At 54.4% G+C, this 12,820-nt stretch overlaps 1 protein-coding gene across 1 annotated transcript in view; it reads right to left on the bottom strand.

The window, feature by feature from the left end:
- The window catches only part of LOC119955251 (WD repeat-containing protein 5B-like), a 35,707-nt gene extending 23,779 nt beyond the window's left edge, over positions 1–11,928 (bottom strand). Inside the window, exons 1-4 of the mRNA XM_038781287.1 lie at positions 11,771–11,928; positions 4,005–4,089; positions 2,534–2,666; positions 620–809 (exon numbers count right to left, since the gene is read on the bottom strand). Coding sequence (XP_038637215.1) covers positions 620–809; positions 2,534–2,666; positions 4,005–4,089; positions 11,771–11,880 — 518 coding nt within the window. The 5' untranslated portion in view covers positions 11,881–11,928. The remainder of the gene's footprint in view (positions 1–619; positions 810–2,533; positions 2,667–4,004; positions 4,090–11,770) is intronic.
- Between the last annotated feature and the right edge of the window lie 892 nt (positions 11,929–12,820).

Below are 12,820 nucleotides of genomic sequence, written 5' to 3'. Positions count from 1 at the left end.
CTGTATTACAGGTACCACAGTAAATCCCAGCCTGCTGGCTTCTCCCAGAGATAGAGAGAGACTCTCCCATTCTGGTTCCAGCTGTAGGAGGCACAACGTCTTGTGCAATAAAGCCTCAATTGTTTCACCATTCTCGTCCCATGGTAACTGACGGTACATCAGGACCGTGCTGGGAGTGCTGGGACTATGCTGGGACCGTGCTGGGACTGCGCTGGGAATGCTGGGACTGTGCTGGGACCGTGCTGGGACTGTGCTGGGACCGTGCTGGGACTGTGCTGGGAATGCTGGGACTGTGCTGGGACCGTGCTGAGACGGTGCTGGGACTGTGCTGTGAGTGCTGGGACTGTGCTGGGACTGTGCTGGTACTGTGCTGGGAGTGCTGGGACTGTGCTGGGAGTGCTGGGACTGTGCTGGGACTGTGCTGGGACTGTGCTGGGACTGTGCTGGGAGTGCTGGGACTGTGCTGGGAGTGCTGGGACAGTGCTGGGACTGTGCTGGGACCGTGCTGGGACTGTGCTGGGACTGTGCTGGGACCGTGCTGGGACCGTGCTGGGACTGTGCTGGGAGTGCTGGGACTGTGCTGGGAGTGTGCTGGGAGTGTGATGTCTCGGACACCCACCTGGGCATTAAGGTGAGGAGACATTCCTGGGTGACCGTGTCGTACAGCCGGACAGATCCTTCTGTCCCTCCCGTCGCAAAGCGAGTCCCTGAAGGATTGAAGGCAGCAACTAATGTCTCCTGATTCTCCAGCAGCGTCTGCAGGCACTTCTGTGTCGACACATGCCACAGCTTTACTCTGCCACTGGCATCTGAGCAAGGAGGTAAAGACGGACAGTTGTGAATGTCCGCTGGCTGCTTACCGCTCCCCGCTCCCCTCCTCCCCCTCCCACTCCCCGCTCCCCTCTTCCCCAGCTCCCCTCCTCCCCCAGCTCCCCGCTCCCCTCCTCCCCACTCCCCCAGCTCCCCTCCTCCCCACTCCCCCACTCCCCCTCTGCCCTCCTCCCCTCTGCTCCCTGCTCCCCTTTTCCCCCTCCTCCCCACTCCCCCTCTGCCCTCCTCCCCTCAGCTCCCTGCTCCCCTCTTCCCCTCATCCCCGCTCCCCTCCTCCCCACTCCCCCTCTGCCCTCCTCTCCCCTGCTCCCTGCTCCCCTCTTCCCCCTCTGCCCCTCCTCCCCACTCCCCCTCTGCCCTCCTCCCCCTCTGCTCCCTGCTCCCCTCTTCCCCCTCTGCCCCTCCTCCCCACTCCCCCTCTGCCCTCCTCCCCTCAGCTCCCTGCTCCCCTCTTCCCCCTCTGCCCCTCCTCCCCGCTCCCCTCCTCCCCACTCCCCCTCTGCCCTCCTCCCCCTGCTCCCCTCTTCCCCTTCTGCCCCTCCTCCCCACTCCCCCTCTGCCCTCCTCCCCCTCTGCTCCCTGCTCCCCTCTTTCCCCTCTCCCTCAGCTCCCCTCCCCGCTCCCCTCTCCCCCTCCTCCCCACTCCCACTCCCCGCTCTCCCACTCCCCTCCTCCCCGCTCCCCTCCTCCCAATTCCCTCTCCCCTCCTCCCCGCTCCCTGTCCCCCTCCTCCCCCTCACTCTCCTTCTCCCCACTCCCCCTCTACCCTCTGCTGCCCCCTCTCCCTGCTCCCCCTGCTTTCCTCCACGCTCCCCCTCTTCCCTCCTCCCCGCTTCCCTCCTCCCCGCTCCCCTCCTCCCCCCACTTCCCTCCTCCCCTCTCCCCCCTCCACTCCTCCATCTCCTTCCCTTCCTCCCCTCCTATCCCCCGCTCCCCTGCCCCTCTTCCCTCCTCCCCCACTCCCCTCTTCGCACCTCCCCCTCTCCTCCCTCCTCCTCTCTCCTCCTCCCCCGCTCTCCACTCTCCTGCCCCCCCACTTCCACACCCTCCTCGTTCACTGCTGCGATATTCCCTCTCTCTTTCTCAACCACCCTCGCTTCCTTTCTCTTCTCCCTGTTCTCCTTCCCTCCCCCCCTCTCCAGCTCTCCGTACCCACACTCTTTCCTTTGCTTATTCCTGCTCCTATCCCAGTCCCTCTTATGGGCGGCACGGTAGCACACTGGTTAGCACTGTGGCTTCACAGTGCCAGGGTCCCAGGTTCGAATCCCCGCTGGGTCACTGTCTGTGCGGGGTCTGCACGTTCTCCCCGTGTCTGCGTGGGTTTCCTCCGGGTGCTCCGGTTTCCTCCCACAAGTCCTGAAAGACGTGCTGTTAGGTGAATTGGACATTCTGAATTCTCCCTCTGTGAACCCGAACAGGCGCCAGAACGTGGCGACTAGGGGCTTTTCATAGTAACTTCATTGCAGCGTTAATGTGAGCTTGTGACAATAATAAAGATTATTATTATTTTTCCGCATCGCCCATCCCTCTCTCAATGTGGTGTTGGGATTGACACTGGACAATGTTCTTTCTACTCTTCCTTCCCCTCACCCACCTTTCTCCTTCCCTTCTTCCTCTCTCTGTGTCCCCTCTGCCCCCCCCCCCCCCCTCGCCTGTACTCCTCGCTCTCCCTGGGTAGGGGCGGGATGGGCTCCTCACTCACATGTCGCCAGCAGCAGATCCCCGGTCGCAGTCCCTGGTGAGCAGAAGTTTAGGCTGGTGACGGGCAAGTTGCATTTCAGAGTCTCCGAGTCTCTCAGGTAATAGACGAAGGCTCCAGTGTCGGGTTTGTAAAGCTGCAGGAGACACAAACAGGAGTTCAGATAGGCCACAGGCTGGCCAAACTCAAAAAACAGCCTGCCACTCGGACAAAGCACCCCGAGAGTACGAGGGTGAATTACTGGGGGGGCATAGGTTTAAGGTGCGAGGGGCAAGGTTTAGAGGAGATGTACGAGGCAAGTTTTTTACACAGAGGGTAGTGGGTGCCTGGAACTCGCTGCCAGAGGAGGTGGTGGAAGCAGGGACGATAGTGACGTTTAAGGGGCATCTTGGCAAAGACATGAATAGGATGGGAATAGAGGGATACGGACCCAGGAAGTGCCGGAAATTTTACTTTAGACGGGCAGCATGGTCGGCACAGGCTTGGAGGGCCGAAGGGCCTGTTCCTGTGCTGTACTTTCCTTTGTTGAGACCCGGTAAAAATCATCCCGAAATCCGGAATAATCTTACAAGACACCCAGAATAAACTCCCTGAGATCCAGAAAACCATCCTGGAATCCGTAATAAATATCCTGAGATCCGGGAGGAAAATCCTGAGATCTGGAAAAAAAAATCCCGAGACTGGGAATAAAAACCCCGAGATCCGGAAAAAACATCCTGAGATCTGGAAAAAAACACTTTCCCGCATCCGGAAAAAACATGCCGAGACCCAGAAAAAATCCATCCTGTGACCCGGAATAAGCATCCCGGGATCCGGAATAAACATCCCGGGATCGGGAATGAACATCCCGGGATCGGGAATGATCATCCCGGGATCCAGAAAAAAAAATCCCATTACCCGGAATAAATATTCCGAGATCCAAAATAAACATGCCGCGACCCGGAATAAAACGTTCCGAGTTCCGGAAAAAAATCCCGAGATCTGGAAAAAATATGCCAGGACCTGGACAAGTCGTTCTCGAGTGCCTCTTTCCAGCACCCCTCCTTCCCTCTCCCTCCCCACACCTCCCCCTCCCTCGTCCACACTCCCCCTCCTTCCCCCTCCCTCGTCCACCCTCCCCCTCCTTCCCCCTCCCTCGTCCACCCTCCCCCTCCTTCCCCCTCCCTCGTCCACCCTCCCCCTCCCTCGTCCACCCTCCCCCTCCCTCGTCCACCCTCCCCCTCCCTCGTCCACCCTCCGCCTCCTTCCCCCTCCCTCGTCCACCCTCCCCCTCCTTCCCCCTCCCTCGTCCACCCTCCCCCTCCTTCCCCCTCCCTCGTCCACCCTCCCCCTCCCTCGTCCATCCTCCCCCTCCTTCCCCCTCCCTTGTCCACCCTCCCCCTCCTTCATCCACCCCCCCTCCTTCCCCCTCCCTCGTCCACCCTCCCCCTCCCTCGTCCACCCTCCACCTCCCTCGTCCGCTGGAACCACTCACCTTAATATTGCCGTTCACCAATCCCACTGCCAGGAGCCTCCCAGTCTGACTAAAGCAGCAGCAAATCACAGGAGCCTCACAGTCTCTGAAACACACAGATACCAACGTCATCAAAGAGAGTCACACCGTACCGGCGAGGTCCTTCGGCCCATCGAGTCTGCACTGACCATATTCCACAGCCTCAAAGGTTGTGACATTTCCACTGCTCGGCCAAATATTATTTTTTGAAAGAAGGCAGGGAGGGGGGCGGGGGGGGGGGGGGGGGGGGGGAGCGGGGGGGCTCCCCGCCGCGACGTTCAGTCAGAGCGCAAGTCAGGCGGGCTGAGACTCGGACAAGCTAAATCAGAAATGCAGCAGAGTTAGAACCTAATCTCGCAGACAGAAACAAGAGAGATGTATGAGAAGTTGAAGGAAGGCAACACTATAAACTTTGATAGAAATTTGTATCAAGATGGAGAGTGAAGTAGTTGATTCGGAGACGAGGGTGCTGAATCTTAATAAAGGGAATGATGAGGATATGAGGCATGAGTTGGCCTTGATAGATTGGGGAGAGTTACTTAAAGGGATGACAGTGGATAGACAATGGCAAACATTCAAGGAACTCACGGAGGAACTACAGCAGCTGTTCATTCCTGTCTGGCACAAAGGCAAAGAGGGTAAGAGGGCCAACCCAAAGGAAATTAGAAATAGTATCCGATCCAAGGAAGAAGCATACAGATTGGCCAAGAAAAATCTGAGGATTGGGAGCAGTTTAGAATTCAGCAAAGAAGGACGAAGGGATTGATTAAGAAGGGGAAAGTGCGATACGAAAGGAAGCTTGCACACAACATAAAGACTGACACTAAGAATTTCTGTAGATATGTGAAGAGAAAGAGATTGGTAAAGAGGCCCACTACAGACAGAAACAGGGGAATGCATAATAAGGGACAAAGAAATGGCTGAGCAATTGGATACATACTTTGGTTCTGTCTTCACAAATGAGGAATCAGATCCCAGAAATGTTGGGGAATGAAAGGTTTAGTGAGAGGGAAGAACTGAGGGAAATCAACAATAGTAGAGAAATGGTGCTGGGGAAATTGATGGGATTGAAGGTGGATAAATCCCCAGGGCCTGAGAATCTGCATCCCAGAGTGCTTAAGGAGGTGGCTCTGGAAATAATGGATGCATTGGTGGTCATCTTCCAGGGTTCTATAGACTCTGGAACTGTCCTTGCAGATTGGAGGGTAGCTCACGTCACTCCGATATGCAAAAAGGGAGGTAGAGAGAAAGCAGGGAATTATAGACCACTAAGCCTAACATCGGTAGTGGGGAAAATGCTTGAATGCATTATCTTTTTTTTAAATTTAGAGTACCCAATTATTTTTTACAATTAAGGGGCAATTTAGCGTGGCCAATCCACCTACTCTGCACATTTTTGGGTTGTGGGGGCGAAACCCACGCAGACACGGGAGAATGTGTGAACTCCACATGGACAGTGACCCAGAGCCGGGATCGAACCTGGGACCTCAGCGCCGTGAGGCAGCTGTGCTAACCACTAGGCCACCGTGCTGCCCTTTGAATCCATTATCAAGGACTTTATAGCGGAACATTTGGAAGGCAGTGAAGGATCTGTCAGAGTCGGCATGGATTTATGAAGGGAAAATCATGCTTGACAAACCTGCTGGAATTCTTCGAGGATGTAACTAGTAGAGTCGACAAGGGGGAGCCAGTCGATGTGGTAAATTTGGACGTTCAGAAGGCGTTTGACAAAGTCCCGCATAAGCGATTATTGTGCAAAATTAAAGCGCATGGGATTGGGGGAAATGTATTGAGGTGGATAGAAACTGGTTGGCAGAGAGAAAACAAAGAGTAAGGATTAATCGGTCCTTTTCAAATTGGCAGGCAGTAACCAGTGGGGTAACACAGGGATCGGTGCTGGGACTCCCAGCTATTCATAATATATATTAATGATTTGGATGAGGGAACAAAATGTAACATCTGAAAGTTTGCAGATTTTTACATAGAATTTACAGTGCAGAAGGAGGCCATTCGGCCCATCGAGTCTGCACCGGCTCTTGGAAAAAGCACCCTACCCAAGGTCAACACCTCCACCCTATCCCCATAACCCAGTAACCCCACCCAACACTAAGGGCAATTTTGGACACTAAGGGCAATTTATCATGGCCAATCCACCTAACCTGCCTATCTTTGGACTGTGGGAGGAAACCGGAGCACCCGGAGGAAACCCACGCACACACGGGGAGGATGTGCAGACTCCACACAGACAGTGACCCAAGCCGGAATCGAACCTGGGACCCTGGAGCTGTGAAGCGATTGTGCTATCCACAATGCTACCGTGCTGCCCTTTGATACCAAATTAGGTGGGAGGGTGAATTGTGACGAGGATGCAGGGATCCTGCAGCAAGGTCTGGACAGGTTGGGCGAGTGGGCAAACCAATGGCAGATGCAGTATAATTTAGATAAGTGTGAGGTTATTCATTTTGGAAGCAAAAACAGGAAGGCAGATTACTACCTGAATGGTTGTAAATTGGGAGAGCGGAGTGTGCAGCGGGACCTGGGTGTCCTTGTGCACCAGTCGCTGAAGGTAAGCATGCAGGTGCAGCAGGCAGTAAAGAAGGCTAATGGTATGTTGGCCTTCATTGCGAGAGGTTTCGAGTACAGGAGCAGGGATGTGTTGCTGCAATTATACAGGGCCTTGGTGAGGCCACACCTGGAGTATTGTGCGCAGTTTTGGTCTCCTTCTCTGAGGAAGGATGTTCTTGCTCTCGACGGAGTGCAGCCAAGGTTTACCAGACTGATTCCAGGGATGGCGGGATTGACATATGAGGAGAGATTGACTAGGTTGGGATTGTTCTCGCTGGAGTTCAGAAGAATGAGGGGGTGAATCTCATAGAGACTTATAAAATTCTAACAGGCAGGGAGGGAGTGGTCGAGCAAGGGAACCGTGGTTTACTAAGGAAGTTGAAGCACTTGTCAAGAGGAAGAAGAAGGCTTATGTTAGGATGAGACATGAAGGCTCAGTTAGGGCACTTGAGAGTTACAAGTTAGCCAGGAAGGACCTAAAGGGAGAGTTAAGAAGAGCGAGGAGAGGACACGAAAAGTCGTTGGCGGATAGGATCAAGGAAAACCCTAAGGCTTTCTGTAGGTATATCAGGAACAAAAGAATGACTAGAGTAAGATTAGGGCCAATCAAGGATAGTAGTGGAAAGTTGTGAGTGGCATCAGAGGAGATAGGGGAAGCGTTAAATGGCTATTTTTCGACAGTGTTTACACTGGAGAAAGACAATGTTGTCGAGGAGAATACTCAGGTACAGTCGACCAGGCTAGATGGGATTGAGGTTCACAAGGAGGAGGTGTTAGCAATTTTGGAAAGTGTAGAAATAGATAAGTCTCCTGGGCCAAATGGGATTTATCCTAGGATTCTCTGGGAAGCCAGGGAGGAGATTGCAGAGCCTTTGTCCTTGATTTTTATGTCGTCTTTGTCGACAGGAATAGTGCCGGAAGACTGGAGGATAGCAAATGTTGTCCCCTTGTTCAAGAAGGGTAGTAGAGACAACCCTGGTAATTATAGACCTCTGAGCCTTACTTCGGTTGTGGGTAAAATGTTGGAAAAGGTTATAAGAGATAGGGTGTATAATCATCTTGAAAAGAACAAGTTGATTAGCGATAGTCAACACGGTTTTGTGAAGGGTAGGTCATGCCTCACAAACCTTATTGAGTTTTTTGAGAAGGTGACCAAACAGGTGTATGAGGGTAAAGCGGTTGATGTGGTGTATATGGATTTCAGTAAGGCGTTTGATAAGGTTCCCCACGGTAGGCTATTGCAGAAAATACAGAAGTACGGGATTGAAGGTGATTTAGCGGTTTGGATCAGTAATTGGCTAGCTGAAAGAAAACAGAGGTTGATGGCAAATGTTCATCCTGGAGTTCAGTTACTCGTGGTGTACCGCAAGGATCTGTTTTGGGGCCACTGCTGTTTGTCATTTTTATAAATGACCTGGAAGAGGGTGTAGAAGGATGGGTTAGTAAATTTGCAGATTACACAAAGGTCGGTGGAGTTGTGGATAGTGCTGAAGGATGTTATAGGTTACAGAGGGACATAGATAAGCTGCAGAGCTGGGCTGAGAGGTGGCAGATGGCGTTTAATGCGGAAAAGTGTGAGGTGGTTCACTTTGGAAGGAGTAACAGGAATGCAGAGTACTGGGCTAATGGCAAGATTCTTGGTAGTGTAGATGAACAGAGGGATCTCGGCATCCAGGTACATAAATCCCTGAAAATTGCCATCCAGGTTAATAGGGCTGTTAAGAAGGCATATGGTGTGCTAGCCTTTATCAGTAGGGGGATTGAGTTTCGGAGCCACGAGGTCATGCTGCAGCTGTACATAACTCTGGTGCGGCCGCTCCTGGAGTACTGCGTGCAGTTCTGGTCACCACATTATAGGAAGGATGTGGAAGCTTTGGAAAGGGTTCAGGGGAGATTTACTAGGATGTTGCCTGGTATGGAGGAAAGGCTCAGGGACTTGAAGTTGTTTTCGTTAGAGAGGAGAAGGCTGAGAGGTGACTTAATAGAGACATATAAGATAGTCAGAGGGTTAGATAGGGTGGACAGTGAGAGTCTTTTCCCTCGGATGGGGATGACCAACACGAGGGGACACAGCTTTAAATTGAGGGGTGGTAGATATAGGACAGATGTCAGAGGCAGTTTCTTTACTCAGAGAGTAGTAGGGGTGTGGAACGCCCTGCCTGCAACAGTAGTAGACTCGCCAACTTTAAGGGCATTTAAGTGGTCACTGGATAGACATATGGATGAAAATGGAATAGTGTAGGTCAGATAGGTTTCAGATGGTTTCACAGGTCGGCGCAACATCGAGGGCCGAAGGGCCCGTACTGCGCTGTAATGTTCTATGTTCTATGACTAGACAGGGTAGATGCAGGGAAGATGTTACCAATGATGGGTGTGTCCAGAATCAGGGGTCACAGCCTGAGGATTCAGGGAAAACCATTTCAGACAGAGATAAGAAGACATTTCATCACACAAAGAGTGGTGAGCCTGTGGAATTCATTACCACAGGAAGTAGTTGATGCTAAAACTTTGAATATATTCAAGAGGCGACTGGGTATAGCACTTGGAGAGAATGGGATCAAAGGGAGAAAGCAGGATTAGGCTACTGAGTTGGATGATCAGCCATGATGGTGATGAATGGCGGAGCAGGCTCGAAGGGCCAAAAGGCCTCCTCCTGCATCTATCTTCTACGTATCTATGTATCTATCGGGAGCCAGGAGCTCTTTCATGTGGGAAAGTGGAATAACAGCCAAAATTAGTTCAGAAAATGCAGACGGGTGGGTGAAAATGTGAAAGAACAACCCCCCCTCCCCCCACAATGAGACAGGAGAGTAGGGGTTGTTACAACATCCTAGGCCAGTCACGGTCAATCCCAGCCCCACAGACCCCAGGGTCACAACACAATCATCCTGGGCTAGTGCACGGTCAATCCCAGTCCCACAGACACCGGAGTCACAACACAATCATCCTGGGCCAGTCACGGTCAATCCCAGTCCCACAGACCCCGGGGTCACAACACAATCATCCAGGGCCAGTCACGGTCAATCCCAGTCCCACAGACCCCGGGGTCACAACACAATTATCCTGGGCCAGTCATGGTCAATCCCAGCCCCACAGACCCCGGGGTCACAACACAATTATCCTGGGCCAGTCATGGTCAATCCCAGTCCCACAGACCCCGGGGTCACAACACAATTATCCTGGGCCAGTCATGGTCAATCCCAGCCCCACAGACCCCGGAGTTACAACACAATCATCCTGGGCCAGTCACGGTCAATCCCAGCCTCACAGACTCCGGGGTCACAACACAAGTGAATTAACCAATAATTCCTATAAAATAAATTTAAAATAAATTGAGAGTTCCTAATTATTTTTTCCCAATCGAGGGGCAACTTAGCATGGCCAGTCCACCTACCCTGTACATCTTTGAGTTGTGGGGGTGAGACCCAGGCAGACAGGAGGAGTGGGAACCACTCTGGTCTAGTGGGTTAGCATTGATGTCTCACGACACCGAGGACCCGGGTTTGATCCCAGCTCTGGGTCACTGTCCGTGTGGAGTTTTCATATTCTCCCCGTGTGAACGGAGAGTGACCAGGGGCCGGGATCAAACCCGGGGCTTCAGCGAAGCAGCGCTAACCACTGTGCCACCGTGCCGACTCTTGTCCATGGCGTTGTGAGACAGCAGTGCTAGCCACTGCGCCACCTTGGTCCTCGGAGCCATGAGGCAGAGCTAGCCACCAGGCCACCGCGACACCCTGGTCCTCTGTGCCGTGAGACAGTGCTAGTCACTGTGCCACCTTGTCACCCTGGTCCTCGGTGCCATGAGGCAGAGCTAGTCACTGCGCCACCTTGTCACCCTGGCCCTCGGTGCCGTGAGGCAGAGCTAGTCACTGCGCCACCTTGTCACCCTGGTCCTCGGTGCCATGAGGCAGAGCTAGTCACTGCGCCACCTTGTCACCCTGGTCCTCGGTGCCGTGAGGCAGTGCTAGCCACTGCGCCACCTTGTCACCCTGGTCCTCGGTGCCATGAGGCAGAGCTAGTCACTGCGCCACCTTGTCACCCTGGTCCTCGGTGCCGTGAGGCAGTGCTAGCCACTGCGCCACCTTGTCACCCTGGTCCTCGGTGCCATGAGGCAGAGCTAGTCACTGCGCCACCTTGTCACCCTGGTCCTCGGTGCCGTGAGGCAGCAGTGCTATCCACTGCACCACCTTGTCACCCTGGCCCTCGGTGCCGTGAGACACTGCTAGTCACTGTGCCACCCTGTCACCCTGGTCCTCGGGGGCCGTGAGACAGTGCTAGCCACTGCACCACCTTGTCACCCTGGTCCTCGGTGCCATGAGACAGAGCTAGTCACTGCGCCACCTTGTCACCCTGGTCCTCGGGGGCCGTGAGGCAGAGCTAGTCACTGCGCCACCTTGTCACCCTGGCCCTCGGTGCCGTGAGGCAGAGCTAGTCACTGCGCCACCTTGTCACCCTGGTCCTCGGTGCCGTGATGCAGAGCTAGTCACTGCGCCACCTTGTCACCCTGGCCCTCGGGGGCCGTGAGACAGTGCTAGCCACTGCGCCACCTTGTCACACTGGTCCTCAGTGCCATGAGGCAGAGCTAGTCACTGCGCCACCTTGTCACCCTGGTCCTCGGTGCCATGATGCAGAGCTAGTCACTGCGCCACCTTGTCACCCTGGTCCTCGGTGCCGTGAGGCAGAGCTAGTCACTGCGCCACCTTGTCACCCTGGTCCTCGGTGCCGTGAGGCAGAGCTAGTCACTGCGCCACCTTGTCACCCTGGCCCTTGGTGCCGTGAGGCAGAGCTAGTCACTGCGCCACCTTGTCACCCTGGTCCTCGGTGCCGTGAGGCAGAACTAGTTACTGTGCCACCTTGTCACCCTGGCCCTCGGTGCCGTGAGGCAGAGCTAGTCACTGTGCCACCTTGTCACCCTGGCCCTCGGTGCCGTGAGGCAGAGCTAGCCACCAGGCCACGACCGACACCCTCCCAGACCTTGGGCCAACCCTGGATCAATGACCGTTTTTAAGATTCCCCCATAATGAACCGCGGCGAGTCCAGGTCCGGTATCTTCTTTGGGGGTTTCTCGTGGTTTGGGGGGGGGGGGGGGGGTGTTGTTTCGGGTATTTAGGGAGGTTGATGGGTGGGTATGGGGTGTTTGAGGGTATTTGGGGATATCGGGTTTCCCTCCACCCCGCTCTCACAGGCTCCGGACGCTCCGCAGTTCCCCCTCCGGCTCCTGACGGGGTTCCCGGTTCTCGGGCTCGGGCTCGGGCTCTCCCTCCGGCTCCGGCCGCGCCACAAACCCCGACATCCCCCCGGCCCCGGAACTGAGGCCCAGGCTGAGCGACGCCACTAGGCCTCGTTACCAAGGCAACCGGCACCAGCTCTAATTGGTCAGTGCGGGGGGAGCGGCTCTAATTGGTCAATGCCGGAGCGGCTCTGATTGGTCGAAGGGGGGGGAGTCGCTCTGCTTGGTCATTGCGATGGGAGAGCAGCTCTGATTGGTTAGTGCAGGGGGGGAAGAATCGTTCTGATTGGTCAGTGCAAGGGGAGCACGGATCTGATTGGTCAGTGCGGGGGGAGAATCGCTCTGATTGGTCAGTGCAAGGGGGAGTGGCTTTGATTGGTCAGTGTGGGCGGAGAGTCACTCTGGTCAGACGGGGAGGTTGGCTCTGATTGGTCAGTTAGAACATAGAACATAGACCAGTACAGCACAGAACAGGCCCTTCGGCCCTCGATGTTATGCCGAGCAATGTAAGAAGTCTTACAACACCAGGTTAAAGTCCAACAGGTTTGTTTCAAACACGAGCTTTCGGAGCACGGCTCCTTCTTCAGGTGAATGCCGGAGCGGCTCTGATTGGTCGAAGGGGGGGGAGTCGCTCTGCTTGGTCATTGCGATGGGAGAGCAGCTCTGATTGGTTAGTGCAGGGGGGGAAGAATCGTTCTGATTGGTCAGTGCAAGGGGAGCATTCACCTGAAGAAGGAGCCGTGCTCCGAAAGCTCGTGTTTGAAACAAACCTGTTGGACTTTAACCTGGTAAGAAGTCTTACAACACCAGGTTAAAGTCCAACAGGTTTGTTTCAAACACGAGCTTTCGGAGCACGGCTCCTTCTTCAGGTGAATGGAAAGGCTTGTTCCAGAAATGTTTATTTTGCTCAGCAATTTTGCGTTGTCGCGTCTCCTGAAGGCCTCCTTGTAGAATGCTTCCAGTTGGGGAACACTTCAGCAGTCAAGGACATTCAGCCTCTGAT

Source organism: Scyliorhinus canicula, chromosome 20, assembly GCF_902713615.1.
Source record: "Scyliorhinus canicula chromosome 20, sScyCan1.1, whole genome shotgun sequence".
Classification (NCBI taxonomy): Eukaryota; Metazoa; Chordata; class Chondrichthyes; order Carcharhiniformes; family Scyliorhinidae; genus Scyliorhinus; species Scyliorhinus canicula.
This window is presented reverse-complemented; position numbering and strand designations above follow the sequence as displayed.